The sequence below is a fragment of the Eptesicus fuscus genome, chromosome 4, assembly GCF_027574615.1.
Source record: "Eptesicus fuscus isolate TK198812 chromosome 4, DD_ASM_mEF_20220401, whole genome shotgun sequence".
Taxonomy (NCBI): Eukaryota; Metazoa; Chordata; class Mammalia; order Chiroptera; family Vespertilionidae; genus Eptesicus; species Eptesicus fuscus.
The window spans coordinates 111,261,910-111,285,988 of NC_072476.1; the positions used below are offsets into that span (position 1 = coordinate 111,261,910).

The 24,079-nt window shown below is 53.9% G+C and overlaps 1 protein-coding gene across 1 annotated transcript in view; it reads left to right on the top strand.

Annotated features, from left to right (window-relative positions):
* Positions 1-24,079, top strand: part of ITGA1 (integrin subunit alpha 1) — a 66,969-nt gene that overhangs the window by 24,596 nt on the left and 18,294 nt on the right. Inside the window, exons 9-18 of the mRNA XM_054714371.1 lie at positions 2,222-2,387; positions 5,453-5,526; positions 6,183-6,327; positions 12,065-12,210; positions 13,689-13,832; positions 15,059-15,316; positions 16,757-16,887; positions 19,630-19,796; positions 20,687-20,823; positions 23,240-23,350. Of these exons, the coding sequence (XP_054570346.1) occupies positions 2,222-2,387; positions 5,453-5,526; positions 6,183-6,327; positions 12,065-12,210; positions 13,689-13,832; positions 15,059-15,316; positions 16,757-16,887; positions 19,630-19,796; positions 20,687-20,823; positions 23,240-23,350 (1,479 nt within the window). The remainder of the gene's footprint in view (positions 1-2,221; positions 2,388-5,452; positions 5,527-6,182; positions 6,328-12,064; positions 12,211-13,688; positions 13,833-15,058; positions 15,317-16,756; positions 16,888-19,629; positions 19,797-20,686; positions 20,824-23,239; positions 23,351-24,079) is intronic.

Below are 24,079 nucleotides of genomic sequence, written 5' to 3' on the forward strand. Positions count from 1 at the left end.
AGGCCCGGTCTCCAAGTCTCCAGACTCTGCGGCCCCCTCACCCCCGACTCATCAGATGACCTACTGGCCCTGGCTTTCCTTCCCAGACCCCAGTTTCTCACCCCCTCCACTCATATCACCGCTTCCCAAAGGGCACCGCAGCCTGCCCCCCGCCTCCCCCCCGCCTTCCTCCCCACCCCCCCTATACAGGGGTACAGAGACACCAGCCTAGAGGCACGAAGCCTGCGTCACCATCTGAACAGAAAGGACTCCGGGCACTTCCCTGCAACCATGAGCAGGAGGGTGGGGTGGGGAAGGGCAGAGGGCACTGCATTTGAGTCAGAAAGACCTTGGTTCAAATTCCGGCTGTGTCAGGGGTCAGTTACTTAACCCTGTGAACTTCAGCTCCTTCTTTTTAAAAAAGTATGTTTTCATTGGTTTCAGAGAGGAAGGGAGAGGGAGAGAGAGATGGCAACATCAACGATGAGAGAGAATCATGGATCGGCTGCCTCCGGCACGCCCCCTCCTGGAGATGGAGCCCGCAACCCGGGACTGTGCCCTGACCGGGAATCGAACCGTGCCCTCCTGGGTCATAGGACTGAGCCACGCCAGCCGGGCTAGCAATTCCTTATGACGCCAAACACAGACGTGCGTGGCACCCAGCGCTGTCGCTTCCAGGTCTGTGCTGGGGAGAAAGGAAACTGTGCGCACACAGACCCGGGCGGACTGTACCTAGCAGCTTCGCTCTTAATCACTGGGAACTGGAAACAGCCCAGATGTCCCCCACCAATGCACCGCGGCGCCCCACGCGAGGGGAGGCTGCGCGGCGAGAAGGACGGAGCTGCCCCCGCAGCGGGCGGCCGCGGGATGGCTGTCAGAGCATTACGCAAAGTGACAGAAGCCAGACACACGGCCGCATACCGCTGATGCCTGGCCTCTGACGTCCTGGAAAGGCAGGGCTGTCAGGGCAGAAAACAGACCCGTGTCCCTGAGGGGCTGGGGGAGGCGGGGGACAGGGAGCTGGGGGCGACAGGAACATTCCATGTCTCCACGTGGGGGTGACGCATGGCACAGGGTTGTCGGAACTCAGAATGGTCTACCTGAAAAGAGTGGCTTTTACTGCATATAAATTATATCCCCATAAACCTTTCTCTTTAAAGTAAACCACATGTTCAAGAAAACCTTCTGGAACATCTAAATAATTATAGTTCAGCAACACACACAGCCCCGCCTCCTTCTCAGGAGAAAGAATGTCCCTGTCTTGGGCCTTTGGTTTCAAACAGGAAGTCCTAACTGTTTATTTCCCACACTTCCCAGTTAGCGAGCTCCTCGTCCAGTATCTGTTTAAAATGTACATGCAGCCCTGGCTGGTGTGGCTCAGTGGGTAGCGCGTCGGCCTGTGGACTGAAGGGTCCCAGGTTCGATTCTGGTCAAGGACACATGGAGGCAGCCGATCCATGATTCTCTCTCATCACGGATGTTTCTCTCTCTCTCTCCCTCTCCCTTCTTCTCTGAAATCAATCAATATAAAAAAATTAAATTAATTAAATAAAAATAAACTGTACATGCAGCCCTAGCCGGTGTGGCTCAGTGGGTAGAGCATGGACCCATGGACTGAAGGGTCCCAGGTTCGATTCCGATCAAGGGCATGTATCTTGGTTGCGGGCTCGATCCCCAGTAGAGGGCGTGCAGGAGGCAGCTGATCGATGTTTCTCTCTCATCGATGTTTCTAACTCTCTATCCCTCTCCCTTCCTCTCTGTAAAATCAATAAAATATATTTAATAAAGAAATGAACACATAAAATGTCGGTGGACTGGCCTGCCCCTGGGTAGGGTTTTCAGGAAGAACCACAGGTTCAAGATCAAGCAACCCACTGGCTTCTTGCTTCGCCAGCGGGCGGCGGTATCACCGGCCAGCCTCACATCAGAGGCCGTCAGACACTGTAGCCTTCCTTTGGAACCGGCGTGTTTGTAAGATACAGCGGTTAATAAACAGGCCCACCGGAATGCAGCACCGGGACCGGCCACGAACGCGCAGCACCGCCCTCCCACCCCCCGCCCCCACTGCGGCGTGGCGCAGTTCCCGTTGGGAACCTCCGTGTCCTGGCAGTGACTCTCCCGAGCAGGTGCAAGCTCACGGAACCGCCTGGGCCCCGTGCCGCACCGTCTCCTGTCCCGGCGAGGGCCTGGGTCCTGTCTGCGCACAGAGGGTGCGACCCCCTCCCCCATTTCTGTTCCTCAGATTCTCGGCAGCTACAACCGCGGGAACCTGAGCACCGAGAAGTTCGTGGAGGAGATCAGGTCCATCGCCAGCGCGCCCACCGAGAAGCACTTCTTCAACGTGTCGGACGAGCTGGCCCTGGTCACCATCGTGGAGGCGCTGGGGGAGCGGATCTTCGCCCTGGAAGGTGGGTGCGGGCTGTGGGGGGGGGGGGTCACTGTGTACAGTGGTCCTTCCTGTAAGGCTGACCTGGCCGGGTGGCCGTGTCCCATGCCCGGGGGGCGGGGGCTGGCTGGGTGAGGACCCGTGGGCGGGCGGGAGAGCCCATGAGGACGGTGGCCCGTGGGGACGTTCAGGAGCCAATATGTGCACGCGCGTCTGTTTCTCTCCCGTGGCCCAGGCTTAGAGAGGGAGACGCTGGCGGGTTCGTTTTTGGGGTTTGTTTCCCGTCGGGCGGCGAGGGGTAATTCCCTTCCCCTGCCCGGCTCCCACCCCCGGGGAGGTCTCCTGGCCCCCGGTACCGGTCCCGGGGCAGCAAGGCGGCAGTTCAGTGCGTGTGTGGGAGTCACATCACTTCTTTCTGTTTTTTTCTGGGCCTTTTCACGGCCACTGGCTGCCGGGGACACTGAGCGTCGCCTTAGGTGGAAGAAGTCAGGGAACAACTGACTGAGAAACTGGGCCTCCCTGACGAGGGAGCCTCCTCGGGGGGTGGGCAGGCACCCCTCCCTCCTCGCTCTCCGGGATCGCAGGCTGGAGAGCGGCCCTTCTCACCTCGGGACGAGGAACCCGCAGCACCCTCCCGCGGGCTCCCGCTGCATCCGTCCCACGTGGGCACAGGAGGGCTGTTGTTTTGGGGTCAGGTGACAAGGACAATGCGGGGAGGGACCGCAGGGAACGTTCAATGTGTAGGAAGGCGGGAAAGGGATGTGGGGTGATGGCTCTCCAGCGCCTTTTGACAGCGACCCCGAGGATCAGTGCAGCTTGCTTTGTGACCGGGGCACACACCTCTGCGCACCTAAAATAAAACAGATCTCACGAGTGGCCCTTGTCGTAGCCACAGCACTCTGGCACGTTCCATCTCTGCCATCCCGCTCTCTTCTCTTTCCATTAAAAATGAGTAAATGCCGGTGAGGACTCACCCTGTTGATTTCACGGCTGCGTCACACCAGCCAGGAGCAGGTTCGACGTGGAGATGATGGCACTCCACAGACCGGCAATCAGGCGGTTTTCTCGTCCCCTTTCACCCCGGCTCCTTGTGCCTCGAGGCATCGAGCCCGGGAACTGTTTTCACCCGAAGTCACAGCGGCTCCCGAGCACGAGGCTGCCCCCCGTTCCGCGGACAAGCCGGCCCGGCCCTGAGCGTAGCGCTCCTCACGGAAACCAGTGAGGTTTTCCAAGTCCTTGGGCCCTGTCATCTTTCAGGAACATGCGTCAGGAAACGATGGAAGCAGACCGTAAGAGCATTTAGAAGGAAAACTCCTGAGCTACAGGAGGTAGTCAAGCACATACAGTCCCGTTGCTCACCTCGAGTCAGCACCCCCAGCCAAAGACTCGCAGCAAAGAAGCCGCCGTGTCAGAGACCGGGGGGAAGGGGCCCCCTTTCCCGAAGTGACCTTTCCAGGTCGTTTCTAACCTGGGCGCACCAGGCCTCCAAGGCCGCACGTGGGCGCGCTCAGACACCCCGAGAGGCCTCTGTATTTAAGAGAGAAATTACTGCACAAGGGACTCCTCAGGTTAAGGCTCACCCAAAGAGGGTTTTGATAGCCTACTTCTGATTCTCTTCCATCATGAGACCAGAAAGGGCTTCATGTCCTTGTCCACCTGGGAAGGCTCATTCCCTATAAACATTTACTACCTTTCCACAGTTAAATAGCAATTCCGAAGTCCCTGCTTGCCGGGACAGCGCCACCTGGTGGGGGGCGGGTGCCAGCAACTTGCCCCATGAAATCAGAAAGTGGTCTCAGGTCCCCCTTTCCCATCAGACCTAGGGAGAAACGCAGAATTCCCCAACCAGAGGCTGCATGGTGGGTGGTTAGAGTGGTTTCCATGGCACCTGGCAGCCAGGGAGGCGCTGACGGCAAGAAGTTCAGGGAGGTACAGCAGCCGCTCCCACGATGCCCATCCGGCCGCAGCATGCCAGAGCTTCCTGCTCTGTCCTCAGACCCAAGCAGAACAGCAGTGCTGGGGCATGCAGGTCTTTGCTGCTGTTCCTGTCACTGACCTGGCAAAGAGGAAGGAGAAGGCACCTGGAGTATCGGGACTTACGTAAAGGTTGCAATCCATTAAGTTACAGTGCATCTCGGTCGTTTAATGGGAGGGTCATGTGTGAGATTGAAGCGATTGATTTGAATTCTTGGTTGATGTTCCCATCGAATCTGGTCCTATAAAAAAGGCAATTGCTGGTGTGCTTGTTAACAAATTTATGCCAGGAAGTCACGAGGAAATAAGTTTGATTCCACAAATGTGATTATTCTCATGCCTCAATGAGAGGGCAGACTGACATTCTTAAAATATGCTCTATTTTTAACGTCTCTGCGAGGCCAAATAAATCAGCAGCTCCCCACGGGAAGCCAGTAAGTCAACATCCCCTCGATCCCCTCGCAGCTGTGGCTGAGGGCTGGTGGGTGTTTTGAGAGTAGCACATTCCCGCAGGGCGCTCTGGTCTACCTCTGCACTGGGCACAGGATCGTGTGTGTGTGTGTGTGTGTGTGTGTGTGTGTGTGTACGTGTGTGTGTGTGTGAGATCGAATGGCACGTGGCCCAGAGCCCTGTCGAAAAGTCCCCTCCTGGTCTGTGAGGGACACCCACAGCCGGAAATTAGAGCAAATACAAACCCAGCGTCCCCACCGCCTTATCCAGCCACGGGGTCTGGGAGGCTCTCCGGCCAGACGTAGGGGGTAGGATGCCAGTGCCGTCTGCTCAGCCCGGGAAGGCATCCGGGGAGATGGGTCCGAATCTCAGCAGAAATCCCGGGGCGAGAGGCCCGGCAGAGGTTCCCATGCCGGACTCCGGGCTGTAGCCTGTGACATAAAGCCCCGTGAGGCAGTCAGCAGCGGGTGTGTGAGGACACGGCACGCGTGGCGATGCCACCACACCACATGCCAGGACGGGAGGCCCGGCTCTGCCAGCGTGCCCTGCCCGCCCGGCCTTGGGACTCCAGATGGGGAAGCGGAGGGAACTGCCTGGAGGGCGTTGAAGCTCGGCCGCGGGGCTCCCTGCCGTCCGAGGTGCTAAGGGCGTCTCTCCCTCCAGCCACCGCCGACCAGGCCGCCGCCTCCTTCGAGATGGAGATGTCCCAGACCGGCTTCAGCGCGCACTACTCCCAGGTACGTCTCCCCGGGACGGAGCTTTCTTCTTCCAAGAAAATGAAAGGTAGTTCAAGGATACATTTTAAGAACGTGAATTTTTCTGAGGTTTCCTCCCCAAACCAACACCCAGCGTCGACACGACGAGCGGTGGCTGAGCCGTTCGCCGCACCCTGGTGACATTTCTAAGCAACAGGGGAGGGCACGCACAGCTCCTCCCGGGGAACGTGTCCCCTCGCCCAGCTCACCGCACAGCACGATCGCTGTGAATCCCTTATGTCAGGTCCCCCTTACGTCGTCATGCATCTGGCTGTGGGAAATGCTGCATTAGAATAGTTGCTGATGCTGGGGGATGGGTCTTTCTCTCAGCGTTAAGATACTCAAGGGTTCTGCTAGGATTCCACGTTCAAGGCCGAGGGTTCTGGGCGCCGAGAACACAGCATGAGAAATGGCATCGTTTGCAGTTGATGGAGGAGAAGGCAGCGCGGCCCGGACAGGCAGCGGGCACTCCCACGTGCAGTGGGCCATAGAGCCAGCCGGGGCCGTCTCTGACCCCGAGGATGGAGACGGCGCTCCGGCGGCCGCCCCGGTCACTGAGCGCTACGGGGTCGGCGTGTGGGACGCCCCTGGTGACCTGTCTGCTCTTGTGAACCGTCCTGGTTTCTCTCCGATGTCAGGACTGGGTCATGCTCGGAGCCGTGGGCGCCTATGACTGGAACGGGACGGTCGTCATGCAGAAGGGCAATCAGATCATCATCCCCCGGAACACCTCCTTCAACGTGGAGTCTTCCAGAAAGAACGAGCCCCTGGCCTCCTACCTGGGTGAGTTGGGGCGTCGTTAGCAGAATGGGATGGTTTTTAGTTGTGTTTCTATGTTTTATCTCTAGCATCGTTGGCTGATGTTTCTGTGGGCTCACTGACAACTATGCAGAGGTCACTTCCAAGGGTCGCTGTTTACGGGGCCTCTGGGAGTTCCCGGCCTCTGAGCAGCCTTCGCCAGGACACGGAACGCGGAAGGCATGCGTCCTCGGAGGGCTGGCGATGCAGGAATGCTTTAGACCGATGTATGTGCACTTTCCGAGGTCTCCCTGTGTCTGCTACTCTCTTTAACCTCAAGAGGACCTTGGGACCTGGCGGACCGGAAATGAGGCAAGAAAAAGAAATCTTGACCCAGCTGATATCCCTAAGATCGGACTCCTACTTAATTTTATTGTGAGAAAACCACTGACCATTTACCCCTTTAGCCAATTAAAAATAAAATGTTCTTATAGCTTTTTAGAGAGAGAGAGGAAAGAAGAGGGAGAGAGAGATAGAAACATCGATGAGAGAGAATCATCGATCAGCTGCCTCCTGCACGACCCCTCCTGGGGACCCAGCCCGCAACCTGGCATGTGCCCTCTTTGGGGATCAAACCAGTGGCCTCTTGGTTCATGGGTCGATACTCAACCACTGAGCCACACTGACTGGGTTAGCCAATTTCTAAGTGTTTATTATTGTTGACTATTCATAGTCTCTTAAATATCTTCTATCCTTAGTTTTTTTATGGGTCCTGATTTTGGAAAAGAAACGTTTAATTTGTTTGATCATATAGCTTCTTCTTTAATATCTCTATTCAGTAAGAGGAATATGGAACTTAGACCCAGTGATTAGCATCAGCCCTTTTCCAAAGGCTTGTCTGGAATGAGGAGGAGCGTGTCTGGTATCACCTCACCCTAGATCAGTACCAGGCAGGGGCTGTCCAGGGGGCATCTGGGAACTCTTCTATCATCTCACTGATCTCAGCCAACAGTTGGAAGGTCCGGGATGAGAAGGGCCCCCAGGGTATGGTTTCCTGGCTCCTACGAAATCCACAAATATTTTGGAAGTCCTCTTTCGCCTGAGGCGTGCGTCCGGGGGCTGGGCTGCTGGGTGAAGAACCCGGATGCCTCATGGGGCTCATAGGTTAGCACGTTAGCATTTCTTCCTGCGATCTCTCTGTCCTGGAGGCAGTCTGTCTCTGTCCTCATTTCCTCCTATTTTAGGAAGAGGGTAGCAGGGTATTCCCTGGCAGGCCCATGCATCTCCTTTCAGGCACATGACGGAAGCTGTAGGGGCAAGGAAACTTAAAAAGAATAACAGTCCTGAGGCTTTTAGATAAATAAGAATATATAACAGTAATGTTCACGCAAGAAACATTCAAGCCTACATAGAATTTTTGTGAGTTTATTTGAGCCAAACTGTCGACAATTGCCAGGAAGCAGAATCTCAACATCTTGAGATAATGCTCTGGAGAATGATTTTTCACCTATTTTTATAAATTAAGTAAGTGGGTTACACGAAATCCGTTGGTGATAGATGAGGGAGGCGGGAGAAAGCAAAAGGGGTGGAGGGACCTCTGGGATTGGATAAAAAGTAAAATGATAGACACATAACTCCTTTACTTAGGTGGGTGCAGGAGAGTTAACGTCAACCATTAACAGGATCACAATAACAGGAGGGAGTGTGGTCTCTGCCCTGTGCCCTGACACATTGGGGGTCCGGGAAAAGGGAAGTTACCCTGACATTCCAAAGGTATGTTGTCACAGATGCAGAAAGACAACAGGCTCAGTTAAGATCAAAGTTGGTCTTTGACAGGGAAGATCCTGGCCTAGGACATGACTACCCACCATAGACTTCTTTTTCATTTAAAAAGCTTAATTCCAGACCATCCTCTGTGGTCACTTTAGGTCTCTGAGTCTGCAAGGCCGCCACACAGGCCTCCGCTGGGTTAGTCAGGTTAGCATGTGGCCCGTTTGTCCACCGTAAGCGGCCGATAACATGTGAGTGTTCAAACCCCTTGCGACGCATTGAAATGCATGAAGGAAGGTCTCGTCTATCTCTCATTAAAGTCCCGTTACATTCCGCCCTCTCAGAGGGCAGCCAGGGCAGCCAGGCATTGCTCTGAGCCTCGTGCATCAGAGAAGAAAATGCCAAACGAAGAGATGTCGGTAGGAGACCATCCAGAGGATCCAGATCTGGAAACAACCCCCTTCTACCTGCGTCCCACCCCCGCCCGTCCCCCAAGAACGTGAGGAAAGGACTGTGAGAAAAGAAAGTAGACACCTGCGCGTCTTCCTAACTCTGGAGGACTTGGATATAAAGTGAGGGAGTTGGGCTGGAAACGCAGGCTGAGCTTTAGCGTGGAAGGAGGTCTGAGAGAGCAGCGGTCAGCGCTGGCGTTCCAAGTGAAGAAACTGAAGAACAGGAAAGCCACGTCACAACGGCCTGTGGCCATCAGAGCTGGGACGGAGGCCTCTGGGTCCCTGCTCCAGTGCTCACCGCCCTCCACCGCAGCTCACCCCCCTCTACCGCGGCTCACCCCCCTCTACCGCAGCTCACCGCCCTCCACCGCAGCTCACCGCCCTCCACCGCAGCGCCTGACTCTGGTGGGCCCAGGGGCACGAATAAACAGTGAGTCCCTGCGAAGGGCCAAACCCTGACCTACAAACAGAGGAACCCGGATGAGCAAGGTGGATGGGAGGACGCTACATTTTGGGGTGAGATGACAGCTGCTGAGGCAGGCGGGCACGGCTGGTACATATGTGCTCTGCCGCAGGAGGACGGCGGAGGTCGGATTGGGTGGCTTCGGCAGGTTCTTCAGATTCCAGATTGCTATGGGAACACTTCACCATCAACGAATACCTATAAGATTTCCTTCAGAACAGAGCAGCACCCAGAAGGGGAGCAGAGGAGAAAACAGCTTTTTTTTTTTCCCCCCTCTGAAGTATTATTCTAAATCTGAAATGCGGCTTTCAAAACGTGTCCTTGCCTGGGTTACAAATTAGGACGAGTTTGAGCGAATGGCCGGAGACTGTGTGGATCGCGAGCTGTTAGACCATGCAAACGCTTCCTCAGGAAGGAAGAGGTAAAGACTGAACATCCATCCTGAGCAGCAGCGAGGAGAACGAGGAGCACGCGTGGCCCTGGGGCTGCTGAATGCCGCTGGGGTGGCCGCCTTAGGCCAGCAGAGCTGAGCAGGGGGGTCTGATGGTGAGCACACAGCCAGAGCCTCACCGCCTCCTCCGCCTCCTCCGCCTCCTCCGCCCAGCTTGCTGATCGCTGGTCCTGGCGGACAGTCCCAGCAGAGGGAGGGTGGGAGGCAAATGCATGAGATCACGGCAGACCCCGCCTGCTGGCCGTTCCCCACCAGGTGCGAGCGCGTCCCCCTCCCCGAGGGGTGAGGAGAGCTGGACGGACTTAGTCTCCGTAAACCACATGCAGGGTTGGGCGTCCCCTTCCTTCCTCGTTGAGGCTGTGCTGTTCTCCTCAAAGCCATGTGAGGCGTCAGTGTGTATCAGCACGTCCCTTTCACGACGTCGGCTTCCGGGGCCCCGAGTCCCTCCCTCTGCACTGTCACCAGCGCCCCGCTGCACCCCAGCCGCTGCCTGCTGGTCCTGGTGCCGGGAGGCCCCCCGGTGCTTTCGGTTACCAAGTGCGCACCTCAGAGCGATGAACCGAGTGAGCGCACACTCTGGGCCTCCTCGTTGCCAGCCCCCCCTTTTTTTAAATTGATTTTTTATTGATTAAGGTATTACCTATGTGTCCATATCCCCCATCGCCCCCCCACCCCACTCCCCTACATGCCCTCACCCCCTGCTGTCTGTGTCCATTGGTTAGGCTTACATGCATGCATACAAGTCTTTTGGCCGATCTCTCCCCCTTCCCCCCCTCCCCTCTGCCAGCCCACTGTTTAAAGTTTCTTTTATTAGTTTGCGTTTCGCATTCTGAAAATTACAAAAAAAATAATAAATCCAGCGTGCACCAGAGGCCCTCCTGGCTCCCCGCTGACGTTCCCAGCGGAGCGGCCCCGCACCAGACAGCGGCCCCCGCGTTCCTCCTGCCGTGTTACTTGTGCACGAGCGTGGCCCGCAGGCTCTGCTTTTAAGCAGTCTTCTAGTTAGTAACACAGAACCAGGACACCTGACATGTGTGCAAAAGAGTCCTCTACGCTGTGTCCTCGTTCTTAAAAGCTCAAAGGCAGACGAAGAAATGAGACTGGGAGGGAACTGTTCATGAGGAAAGCGGGCCTGAGAAAGGGTGTTTCTGGAGCTCTTGTGAGAATAAGGCATCGATCAGTACGGAAACCTCTGTCTCTTGAGCGAGCAGAACGATCCCCCGGCAGTGAAACACTCGGTAAGTACATTGTCGGTATCATCCTCTCAGGAAGGGCTGCTCGTGGCATTTTCACAAGCCGCCTGCTGTCCCCCGGGGACGGGCCGCTCTGGTCACTAGAACATTTCTTCCTTCCGTAGCGCTGAAGTCCGGCCGGTGGTTTTTCCCGATGGGTTTAGCTCTGTTCTCTAGAGACACAAAGAACAAATCTAATTCTTGGCTCAGAAATTAATGATCATCTGCCTTAAACATCCAATTTAAAACTCTAAAGGGCATAAAAGTCCAATTATAAAGAGGGAAAATAATTAAACATGAAAAACGGTCCACGCTCACTTTTGATTAAACACATGCAAAATTACAATCCCAGCAGGTTACTATGATCAGATTATGTTTAGCGTCTATTCGTTCACCCACAATTGAAGTAATAGTAATGACACGTAGTGTTTGGGAGAGTTTGATGAAACTATTCTCTCCTTTGATTGCTCATGGAATTAATTAGTACAAATTTTCTGGAAATAATTTGCCAGACACTATAAGAACCATTAAAAATTTGATCCGGTAATCTATTCCTTGAAATTTATCATTAAAAAAACTTAATGGAGAAAGAAATTACGTTTTAAAAAAATGTCTTTCCAGGCTTAAGTATAATGCCAAAAAATTAAACGCACCTAACACCCACCATCCATCGGGGAAGAATCCCGTGGTATAAATGCAAGCCTTTGTGCTTTAACTCAGGGAAACCAGCTTCAGGCATTTGAAGTTACCGTTTAAAACCTAGGCCACAGCACAGAGAAGTCTTTCACTTGCTAAGCCTCCAACTCTGTGAAACCATTGCTTTCTCCAGCTCAGAGACGCATGTCCAGGTGAGCCAGGATTGACACAGGACAAAGTGGCAAATTGCAATTTGGATTCTCTTTTGTGAATTGTTTTTCTTTTTCTGTCATGGTTGTGATGTTATTTGTGCCTTTAAACGATGGAAAGTGAAGGTTGGGGGAAACAGCTTTGGAGGACAAAGGTCTTAGCGAGTCGAGAGCACGCTAAGGCTTCTCCCTAAGCAGGCGTGTCTGCATTTCCATGCACGTACTGACTTTGTAAGTCCATGTGTAAGTGCTGCTTCTGCCGGAACCGGTGTGGCTCAGTGGATAGAGCGTTGGCCTGCGGACTCCAGGGTCCCAGGTTCGATTCCGGTCAAGGGCATGTACCTTGGTTGCGGGCACATCCCCAGTAGTGGGTGTGCAGGAGGCAGCTGATCGATGTTTCTCTCTCATCAATGTTTCTAACTCTCTATCCCTCTCTCTTCCTCTCTGTGAAAAATCAATAAAATATATATTTTTTTTAAAAAAGAAAATGCTGCTCCCCCACGGAGCTGGGTCTCGGTGGAGCGGGTGCAGATCGAGGTGGAGTGTGCATGTGGCCTCTCCTTTGCCAGGCTACACGGTGAACTCGGCCACCGTCCCCGGGGGAGGCGTGCTGTACATCGCGGGCCAGCCCCGCTACAACCACACCGGCCAGGTCATCGTGTACAGGATGGAGGGCGGGGACGTCCGGATCCTGCAGGCGCTCCGGGGAGAGCAGGTGAGTTATGGCTGCAAGTCACCCGTCCGAACTCGGTGCAGATTCCACTCAACCGCCTGCTGTCCGCAGCTTCAAGAGCACAGCAGCCCCCTGGTCCGCTCAGCTGGGCCCGGGCCTGTGCTGGGCGCTCGGAGGCCTGGAAGGGGGCGTGAGTCTGGCCTCGGGGCCATGTCCCTCGGATGGAGGCGGAGCTGGGATGAACAGGCGATAGATGCAGGTGCGGGGCGCAAATATACTACAGAAAAGAGAGCGAACACCTCCGGGAGGAGGCTGGCAGAGCGCAGACAGCAGCGCGGGAGGTGGGAAGACGGTTTCTAGCGGATCGGTGCGGGAGGTCTTCGTGGGCAGGTGAGAAGGTAGGCGGGTGGGCAGCGCCGTGGGAAGGCCAGGCAGGGAGAGCGTAGCCCACGGTGGGAGGTGCTGAATGGCAGGCACCCCCCCCCAACACACACACACACAAACTCCTGGGGGGCCGCTCAGCTCCCCCCCGCCGGGGCCTCCCGCAGCCCAGCGCACCGTGCGGCTCAGGTGTGGGGAGCAGACCTGCCAGCGGGGAGCCGGCGTCGGCCACACGCCAGGGCATGGCTGCCAGGTCCCTGCTCGGGCGCAGCTGCAGAGCCTCAGGCGCAGGCTCCTCTGCAGCCGGCCCGGGCGCGTGCAGGAGGCACCAATCGATGCGTTTCTCCCACATCGATGTTTCTCTCTGTCTCTCCCTCTCTCCTCCATTCTCTCTAAAAAAGAAAAAACAGATAGATAGATAGATGATAGATAGATAGATAGATAGATAGATGATAGATAGATAGATAGATAGATGATAGAGATAGATAGATAGATAGATATAGATAGATAGATATAGAGATAGATGGATGAGTGGGTGGGTGGGTGGATGGATATAGAGATGATAGATATATAGATAGATGATATAGATGATAGATAATGATAGATAGATAGATAGATAGATAGATAGATATAGAGATAGATAGGTAGATAGATAGATAGATAGATAGATGATAGATAGATAGATAGATGATAGACAGACAGACAGATGATAGATAGATAGATAGATATAGAAATAGATGGATGAGTGGGTGGGTGGATGGATAGATAGATATAGAAATGATAGATAGATAGATAGATAGATAGATAGATATAGAGATAGACAGACAGACAGATGATAGATAGATGATAATAAATCTCTGCAGTATCACTGGTCTTTTCTGACCGGTGCAGCAGAACAAGGTTGGGGAGAAAGCTAAAGGAAGCCCTTTCCCGGAAGCCACGGAATCTGTAGCAGCCGCCCCGCTCCAGGAGCCTAGGCAGAGCTGAGAGCCGAATGAGCCGTTTCTGCAGCTCATCCCCTGCGCCCTCCGACCTCGCACACGCCTCAGGATGGTGTGAGCACAGCAAGGCAGGCTCTCAGCTCCCCGAGTGCCCGACGCTCCTCTGACAGCGGCTCTGTTCTGTGCGGTGTGTCCCAGATCGGCTCCTACTTCGGCAGCGTGCTGACCACCGTGGACATTGACAGAGATTCCCACACGGACGTGCTCCTGGTCGGGGCGCCCATGTTCATGGGGGCCGAGAAGGAGGAGCAGGGGAAGGTGTACGTCTACACCCTGAACCAGGTAACGGGACGGGGGACCGGGGAGACCGGGACAACCTCTTCCTTCCTGTTCATTTCAAACCAACAATGTGGCTCTGCTTCTGCACTCACTTCGGGAAAAGGAGCAGAAACTGTCCGGGCCGCTACCACCTCTTCTCTAAATGAAGGTCTACAGTTCTAATGAAGTTGTTCAAACCGCTAGGTGTTTTCTGCTGCGAAAATGTGAACTATTCTCTTCAAACAGAATATGTAGGATAAAGATAAATATATAGCTCACAGGCAGCCATTCATGAGCTCTGGCCGGAGGTGTGGGTGGCCTGGGGGTGTGGGTGGCCGGGGGGGGGGGGGGGGGGGGGGGGGTGGGGGTGTGGGTGTGGGTGGCCTGGGGGTGTGGGTCGCTTGGGGAGGGGTGTTAGGAATTTCACGCAATGCCACCAGATCTTTGCAGCAAACAAACTGAATTTGTGGTCTTTGGAAAACCTCGCTGGGCTGGAGTGAGATTCTGACTTCAGACATTATTTGTAGGTGAAATAACTATTGATTGATTTATTAGAAGAGTTGGTTTTTTGTTTGTTTGTTGTTGTTTTTTTGCTGCTTACAGCAAAGTCAGTATTTATTTATTTGGTTTTTTAAATGTTCAGAGTCTCCCCATATTAATTACTTAATTCACAAATGATTTATTTTCCTTTCTGTCATTTTTTCCTTTCTTTGTCCTGCCAACGTTTTGAGATCCTGTACCGTTTCTCCCTTTTTCCCAAGAAAGTGTGTTCCTTTCTGTCCGTTGTTGCTCACGCGCTGGGCTGTTATGAGTTTTGGCTGTTTCACTCTGGAGGGGCTTGGGGAAAGCTTGCTTTTGAACAGAGGGGGTCCTCTATGAGGGGGATCTATGGGGACTTTTCAAAGGAGCACAATATTGGGGGGAGGAAGGGTGGGGACGTGGATGGAGGATTCCAAACGTCAGTTCTTTTGCTTTAAGAACACACAGTGGGCTCTCCCCTCACCCTTTGGCATTAAGAAGACGACCCACTAACACCCCCAGCCGGCTTCTCCCCCACCGTCGACCCGCTGGCCTCGGACACCTCCCACTCGGCTCTCAGGCCTGGCTTTTAAGAAATGTTACAGCCGGCGCGGTGGATGCACACATGGTGTTTCCTAGCGGCTCTTCCCTGTGCACACCCCCCCGCCCCCACTCCTACCCCCCAGCCCGGGGTCCCTGCAGAAACCTCCCGTCCGGTGTCTCCCTGCCAGACCAGGTTTGAGTACCAGATGAGCCTGGAGCCCGTGGCGCAGACCTGCTGCTCGGCGCTGAAGCACGCCGCGTGCACCAAGAGGAACAAGCACGAGCCGTGCGGGGCCCGCTTCGGCACGGCCATCGCGGCCGTCCGGGACCTCAACCTGGACGGCTTCAACGACGTGGTGATCGGCGCCCCGCTGGAGGACGACCACGGGGGCGCCGTGTACATCTTCCACGGGAGCGGCCGGTCGCTGCGGAAGCAGCACGCGCAGGTGGGTCCACGCCAGGCCCTGCCTGTCCCGCTCCAGGACTTGCTCGATTTCTTCCTCCTGAGTGCTGGGAGACGAGATTTCTCCTTCTCTTCTGAGCTGTCTTTTTATTGTTGTTATTGACTTCAGAGAGGAAGGGAGAGGGAGAGAGAGGGAAACATCAATGATGGGAGGGAATCATGGATCAGCTGCCTCCTGCACACCCCACACTGGGGAGCGAGCCCGCAACCCGGGCCTGTGCCCTGACCGGGAATCGAACCCTGACCTCCTGGTTCATAGGCTGATGCTCAACCCCTGAGCCACGCCGGCCAGGGTCCTCTAAGTTACCTTTATAGAAGAATTACTTTGTATTCCATTCTTTTACCTGGTTTTTGTTGTTGTTATTTGCCAGTCTCCATAATCTGATCTTTTAAATGGTACGAAACAAAGCAAAAACAGCACAAACAAAAGAGCACTTTTTAAAAATATATGTTTTTGTTGATTTGAGAGAGAGGGGAAGGAAGTAGGATAGAGAGATAGAACACTGAGGAGAGAGATCGACCAGCTGCCTCCTGCATGCCCACCACCAGGGGTCGAACCCACAACCCTGATAGGTGCTCTGACCGGGAATCGAACCAGTGTCCTCTTGGTTCATGGGTTGATGCTCAACCACGGAGCCACACCAGCCGGGCAAAAGAGTCCTTTAGCACTGCTCCTTAGCACCTGCCGTGTGCTGGTCCCGAGGGCACGGCTTTCCCAAGGAGAGGAGGATAACTGTGGGATTTTTCCGTAGGAAATGGGAGGATGAGGAGACCCCAAGTGCAGGGAGGGTCTGTCTGTCCTGTCGCCTTGCCATCGGGCTTCACCGGAGCTCAGTCAGGAGGTCCAGGTGGCCAACGTCACGTGTGGGGACGCGCACAGGCCAGCCTTGGAGAACTCCCCGCGTTCGTCCGCGCCCTCCCCCGCTGTGGGCACGCGGGGGTGGACGTGAGCCTGCTGGGAAGGAGGCGGCACAGGGAGGATGTGTTTGGAGGGATGTGTCCTTGGCCCCCAGCCCCAAGTTTAGTGAACAGACCGACCCCGAGACCGGGTCCCACTCCCTACTGCTTGAGCGAGCGATGTGTTTTCAAGGTTCCCAGCGCCTCTCGGCTTCCCCGGGTCCCGGGATTGGACAGCAGCTGGGAAGCAGGCCCATCGCAGCGTTTCCTTGGGGCTGGACAAGGCGACACGCTGTAGCTTTTCCCTCGCTCTGGTGTCAGGAGCCCAAAGTGACTGCGCTATAGAAAGAACGTGCTTTGGGGGCACTGAGAGAGGTCTCTGTCTCCCCACGAGGGGCCCTCGGGCGGGTCTCCTGCAGTTCTCGCAGCTGAATGTTTGTTAGCCCATCCACGTCCTCGGATTTATTCCAAACTGCTTTTGAAGAGGCTCTTCTGACATCACGCCTCTCGGGTGGGGTTTCCGCAGCGCATCCCGTCCGGCGGAGACGGCCAGACCCTGAAGTTCTTCGGCCAGTCCATCCACGGAGAGATGGACCTCAACGGCGACGGCCTCACGGACGTGACCATCGGCGGCCTTGGCGGCGCCGCCCTCTTCTGGTGCGTATCTTAATCGCGCAGAGGAGTCCGTTATGTCACACACCCTTCCAGAGCTGAGGGCGATCGGGGCTATATCAGACCAAGTATTTATTGCCTTCTGCGCGCTGTTACTCAGATAAAAATTACGCAGTTTGGTAGGCTGGAGAAGTCAATAAATCATATTAAAGGAACAGTAGAATCAACCCTTGATTTGCTCAGCCTTTAAAATGCCTGCATCCCCAAAGTAATTTCAGTTAACTATAGAATCTAGTTTATGGTCAAATATATATATTAGTGTCATTGTATTTGTTTATTACTAAAATAAGTTATCAATAGCATTAATAACCCTAGCTTTAATTAGTTAAAAACAATTTCAAAAAGGGCTCTATTTGAAAAAAACTGGTTAAAATATATGAAGAATAACATTAATGAGAATTTCATATGAAAAAATTTAAAAATACTTTATTAAGAAATATAAAGGAAAGATTTAATGAATAAAATTATACTTAGGATATGAGCCTTGACGGAAAGTTCACTTGTTGATTCTTCCACATTGGCCCCTGGCTTAATGTAATTCAGGTGCAAGCAAACCCCAATGGCCATTCCCCCAAAATGTGCCTAGAAGAGCAGTAAAGAAAACCGAGAAGGACCCGGTGAAGATAGAGACCTAAAAATCGATGACTTTGTCGTAATTTAAGATACAATTAATGGTCAAGTAAAAGTGTATCTAAATCACACACAGATAATAACCATTATGTAAGAAATGTTTTAGCTAAACATGTCACTACATATGCAGTTACTATACATAGAACAGTATACAGGTGCTAGCCATAGAACTACGTACAGTTGTTACACATAGAACTACGTACAGTTGTTACACATAGAACTACGTACAGTTGTTACATATAGAACTATGTACAGTTGTTATACATAGAACTACGTACAGCTGTTGTACATAGAACTACGTACAGTTGTTGTACATAGAACTGTACAGCTGTTGTACATAGAACTATGCACAGTTGTTATACATAGAACTATGTACAGTTGTTGTACATAGAACTACGTACAGTTGTTGTACATAGAACTACGTACAGTTGTTATACATAGAACTACGTACAGTTGTTGTACATAGAACTATGTACAGTTGTTGTACATAGAACTACGTACAGTTGTTACATATAGAACTATGTACAGTTGTAATACATAGAACTACGTACAGTTGTTGTACATAGAACTACGTACAGTTGTTACATATAGAACTACGTACAGTTGTTGTACATAGAACTACGTACAGTTGTTGTACATAGAACTACGTACAGTTGTTGTACATAGAACTACGTACAGTTGTTGTACATAGAACTACGTACAGTTGTTGTACATAGAACTACGCACAGTTGTTGTACATAGAACTACGCACAGTTGTTATAGATAGAACTATGTACAGTTGTTATACATAGAACTACGTACAGTTGTTGTACATAGAACTACGTACAGTTGTTGTACATAGAACTACGTACAGTTGTTGTACATAGAACTACGTACAGTTGTTACACATAGAACTATGCACAGTTGTTATACATAGAACTATGTACAGTTGTTGTACATAGAACTACGTACAGTTGTACATAGAACTACGTACAGTTGTTGTACATAGAACTACGTACAGTTGTTACACATAGAACTATGCACAGTTGTTATACATAGAACTATGTACAGTTGTTATACATAGAACTATGTACAGTTGTTACACATAGAACTATGCACAGTTGTTATACATAGAACTACGTACAGTTGTTATACATAGAACTACGTACAGTTGTTATACATAGAACTACGTACAGTTGTTACACATAGAACTGTGTACAGTTATTAACATAGAACTATGCACAGTTGTTACACATAGAACTATGCACAGGTGTGATGCACATCACTGTATACAGGTGACAGTGATATACACTGCGTGGCCAGATTATTGTGCATTCAGAGATCATAATAATCTGGCCAGTCGGTGTATAACCAGAGAGTAACCTGGAAGGCGGTGCCGGGGGAGGGGCGGGGCGCAGGCTGGGCCGCCAGAGGTGTGCCTTGGGCCGGCTCCCTGCAGCCAGGAGTCCCCGGCGTGGGAGCAGAGAGGACCTGCATTTGTGTTCGTTTGAATTGCTGGTGCTGAATTAAGTGAACGTGTCAGCCCATGGAGCTGGGAGACCCGGGAAGATGAGGCACTCCGGCGCTCAGAGTCCAGGCGCGATGCCGGCAGCAGGGGAGTGTTGGCCCTCCGGGAGGAAGGGGAGGGCAGAGGGCGGGGTGTTTGTGGGGAGGCTCCCTGGTCATGCTGGGTGCCCTGTCCCCTCTCCTGGGCGAGTCCCTGCTCCTGCTGGAGCCTCCGGGAGGGGATTTCTGAGGAGTGTCTCAGGCAGGGGGTCCGGGAAGCCTGCCCTGCTGTGCTGTTTCTCAGAACCAGCAGCTCAAGGAATCCCCAAGTCACGGGCATGTCTGGGTGGCGCGCCCTGAGCCCCCAAGGTCATATTTCGGGCTGGCATCTCTGCTGCCCTTGACAGACAAAAGCCCAAGACGGTTCCCAAGCCGCCGCGTGTCCTCGGAGCATCAGCCGCCGTCTGGTCTGGACCAGGTTCTCCAGAGGAACGAGGCTGTGGGGCCGTGGGGTCCCCGGAGAGCCACCCCCGATGCTCTCTGAATCCCCGCGTGTGGCGTCCGTCACCCGGGAGGACGTGGGAGTGATCACCGCCGTCTGTGTCTGTCCAGGGCCCGAGACGTGGCTGTGGTTAAAGTGACCATGAACTTTGAACCGAATAAAGTGAACATTCAGAAGAAGAACTGCCGCATGGAGGGGAAGGAAACCGTGTGCATAAACGCGACCGTGTGTTTCCACGTGAAGCTCAAGTCCAAGGAAGACGCGGTCTACGAGGCTGGTGAGCACCGCACGTGGCAGGCGGGGGGCAGGCGGCGCCGTGTCCAGCATGAAGGCTTCTCGCGGGGTTCCCCTGGGCAGGGTCTGCGCAGCCCGTGTGCCCCTGGGAACGTGTGGGCCCTGAAAAATCTGCCGAAGGAACGGTGGTGGAACCCAGAAAATCTGGAGCACATACTCTACGTGATGGCCTCAGCATCCCAGGGTTCCCCAGTAGCTCTGCACTTACCATACGTAGACAATCAGGTGCTTAAAAAATAAAGCAAATAAACAGGAGAGGAGAGGAGAGAGAGAGAGGAGAGAGAGAGAGGAGAGAGAGAGAGAGAGAGAGAGAGAGAGAGAGAGAGAGAGAGAGAGAGAGGCCCAGTCCTATGGGTTTGCCCTAAAAGGCCCCCCTTCCCCTCCCGCCCTCTGCCCTCTGCCCTCTGCCGGTGGGGCTGGGGTTGCAAAGGACAGAGCTGTGCCACCTGCTCCCCAGGGCCCTCGGCTCCACTGGAGTGACCCTGGCTGCTGAGAGTCAGACTTTCAGGGACGCCCCCTGCAGCCCATCTCCCCCTCCCCGCACCCGGCACTCTCTGAGGCTTTGAAAATTACACTGAAATGTGTTGCAGTCAACGCTCTCCTGATGGCCCGCCAGGCCCTCCCCGTGCACCCCTGAAGGAGGCCAGGCCCTCCCCACTCGCCCCTGAAGGAGGCCAGGCCCTCCCCACGCGCCCCTGAAGGAGGCCAGGCCCTCCCCGCGCGCCCCTGAAAGAGGCCAGGCCCTCCCCACGCGCCCCTGAAGGAGGCCAGGCCCTCCCCACGCGCCCCTGAAAGAGGCCAGGCCCTCCCCGCATGCCCCTGAAGGAGCCAGTCTGTGGAAATCAGCCCCCCCCCCCCCCTCCCCGCCCGCAGACCTGCAGTACCGCGTCACCCTGGACTCGCTGAGGCAGCTCTCCCGCAGCTTCTTCTCGGGGACCCAGGAGAGGAAGACGCAGAGGAACCTGACCGTGCGCGGGGCACAGTGCGCCCAGCACTTCTTCTACATGTTGGCAAGTAAATCCTAGAGTGAAGCTCAGCGTCCGACCCAGGGCGTCCCACCCTGCTCTCCTCAGAGCGCTCATCGGGCGTCAACCTTGTGTCATGTGTTCACTCCCATCAGAAAGGCCCCGCACACCCGCTAATGGCCAAGTTCATTCATAAGCCGTCCTTCATCTTCCCCGGGCGTGGGGCGGGCAGCCATGTTGTATGGAGCAGTAGCAGGCACAGGGCATGGGTCAGTAGGAGGCCTGTCGTCATTCCTCCTTCCTTCCTTCCTTCCTTCCTTCCTTTTCTTCCTTCCTTCCTTCCTCCTTCCTTTCTTCCCTTCCTTCCTCCTCCTCCCTTCCTCCCACCCTTCCCTTCCTTCCTCCTTCTTTTCTTCCCTTCCTTCCTTCTTCCTTCCCTCCCTTCTTCCCTTCCTTCCTTCCTTCCTTTCTCCTTCCTTCCCTTCCTTCCTCCCATCCTTCCCTCCTCCTTCCTTCCTTCCTTTCTTCCTCCTTCCTTCTCTTCCTTCCTCCCTCCCTCCCTCCCTCCCTCCCTCCCTTCCTTCCTTCCTTCCTTCCTTCCTTCCTTCCTTCCTTCCTTCCTCCCATCCTTCCCTCCTCCTTCCTTCCTTCCTTTCTTCCTCCTTCCTTCTCTCCCTTCCTCCCTCCCTCCCTCCCTCCCTCCCTCCCTCCCTCCCTCCCTTCCTTCCTCCCTTCCTTCCCTCCTCCTTCCTTCCCTTTCTTCCTCCTTCCTCCCTCTCTCCCTCCCTCCTTCTTTCCTTCCTTCCTTCCTTCCTTCCTTCCTTCCTTTCTTCCTTTTTCCTTCCTCCTTCCTCCCTTCCTTCTTTCCTCCTTCCTTCCTTCCCTTCCTTCCTTCCTTCCTTTCTTCCTTTCTTCCTTCCTCCTTCCTCCCTCCCTTCCTTCCTTCCTTCCTTCCTTCCTCATTCCTTCCTTCCTTCCTCTCTCCCTCCTTTCTTCCTTCCTTCCTCCCTCCCTCCCTCCCTCCCTCCCTCCCTCCCTCCCTTCCTTCCTTCCTTCCTTCCTTCCTTCCTTCCTTCCTTCCTTCCTTTCCTTCACCTTGAAACCACGTACCTTCCCTTGGCCTTGTCTGTCGGATGTGGATGGCAAGTGATGGATGCCCCGGGGGACTGTTGGGCCATTGCTTTCTGAGGTCACGCCTTGTCCCGAACTATGATTTTCATCCCTTGACGTGAAATTGCGGGGGAGTACCTGGTGTTCTCTGTCCTCTGTGGGCTCTGTGCTGCTTTCTCTTTCTGTTGTAGGGAGGGCCGTGAGAGCCCAGTATTCATCTCTAGAAACAGCCGGCCAGCCAGCTTGAACCGTTTCAGCTGTGTTTTATTGGGTCTCCATTGGGGCAGGGAGCATTCCCAACGAAGGGCAAGAATTTTCGAAATATTTTCTTAAAAAAAACAACAGTGCAGAATGGATGCAATGAGAACGCAGTTTTTAGTAACCAATACTGAAATTCCTCCGTGATTTTCATGTCCATATTCCCCATGACGTTTATCAAATAAGCGTATTCTGTCAACACTAAGATCGACCCGTGACTGGAAAGCCACCCCTGGCCATGCGTGAGTCCACCAGGACTGAGCGCTGGGGAGCGGGGACCTGGATGCGAGGGGGGAGGCGTGAAGCCGGGCGAGGCGGGGCCTCCAGCCACTGAGAGGGGCAGGCGTGTGTGTTTCTCCAGAATGGAGCATCCGGCCGTGGTGCTAAAGGGCATGAACCAGGTCCCTGGTCCCCGAAATTCTTGAGGATCTCGTGGATGCTCGGACATTTGCTCTGGACTCAGCCAGGACGGGATTTGCATCCGGTGATTTGGGCAAAGTTGTTGAGTGCCTACGAGGTTCAGTGTTTGATCTGTAAAATATTGGCCCATGCGTACCAAGCTCATAATTGTGGACAGGCCTTAAGTGATGTTGCTACTGATGGGAGTCCAAACAGTATTGATCGTATTAGCACTGTTTACCGACCAGTCACGTTGTACCATTCCTACAACTCAAGGTACATGGGTGCTAATGAAATGCAGCCCCATGTAAGGGGCGTTTGCTGCTCTGTGTGTGGGAGACTTTCCTGGAAGTCTCATTACATAGTGGCTTCTAGCTCACGGTCGCAAGAGGAATGTCATTGCTATGGAAGTAGCCCCGAGGGGTAGGTCCCCACATGGTAAGGTTCAACATGCCAGCAGGCCCCTCTGAGGGTGGGGGAGCAGCTGGTCACCCCCGAGGCCTCTGCCTGCCAGCTGTGGCCTGGTCCAGGGGGAGGGCGCCCGTCTCCAGCAGAGCAGCGTGAGGAGGTTGTACGTCAGCGGGGGCAGAGGGACGTCCCGCGAGGCTGGCCCAGACAGGAGAAGCCGCCATACCAAGGTCAGGACACCCAAGAGATTCGATGCCAATGATCCGTTTTATGTTTCGCTCACCAGGACAAGCATGACTTCCGGGACTCTGTGAGAATAACCGTGGACTTCAATCTTTCCGATCCGGAAAATGGGCCCATTCTTGATGATTCTCTGCCAAACTCAGTACATGAATCTGTAAGTCGTTTCTTAAAAATGTGGAATACCTATTTGTGAAAATATTAAGGAAAACTTGAAAGACGTAAACACACACACACACAATTGATTTAGGGTTACATGTATGTGTGCACGGCAAGGTACGGTATATTCCATCATTCCAGCAGGTGCTTATACACACACACACAACACACACACACACACACACAAACAAAGTCAATTATATTTTTTTAAAAATATAGACTTCTGTAGACTATTCCCAACTTTTTAGAACTTTCTCTTGTTGGGGATTAAGGGAATTTATGTGGCACCTGTTTTATCTCCTGAGTTCAGGACGAATTGAAAGAAGGACATGGGTTGGCCGATTGGAGCTCCCTTTTATGACTAATGAACATTAAAACACTTGACCTTGGTTCTTTGAGACCATTCTGGTCTGATGGGTGTTCTACTGAACGGACTTAGGCCACAGGTAACCAGAGGGCCACCCGCCGCTCCGCAATGGCGGCCTCCTCCCGGGGCCCTCGTAACACGTGCAGGATGGAGGCTAAGGCTGAGTGTGTGCTTCCCACGGGCACGCCACGCCCGACAGGAGGCGGGGAGGCGCTGACCTGTGTCCACCCAGGTCCTGCCCCCACACTCAGCGTCCCCGGCCCCACCCTGAGAAAGCGCATGCAGGAGAGGTCCCAGTGTGGGGCCGAGCAGAGGACACTGGGGACAGGGCCTTGGTCCTCCCCTCCCCCCTCCAAATCG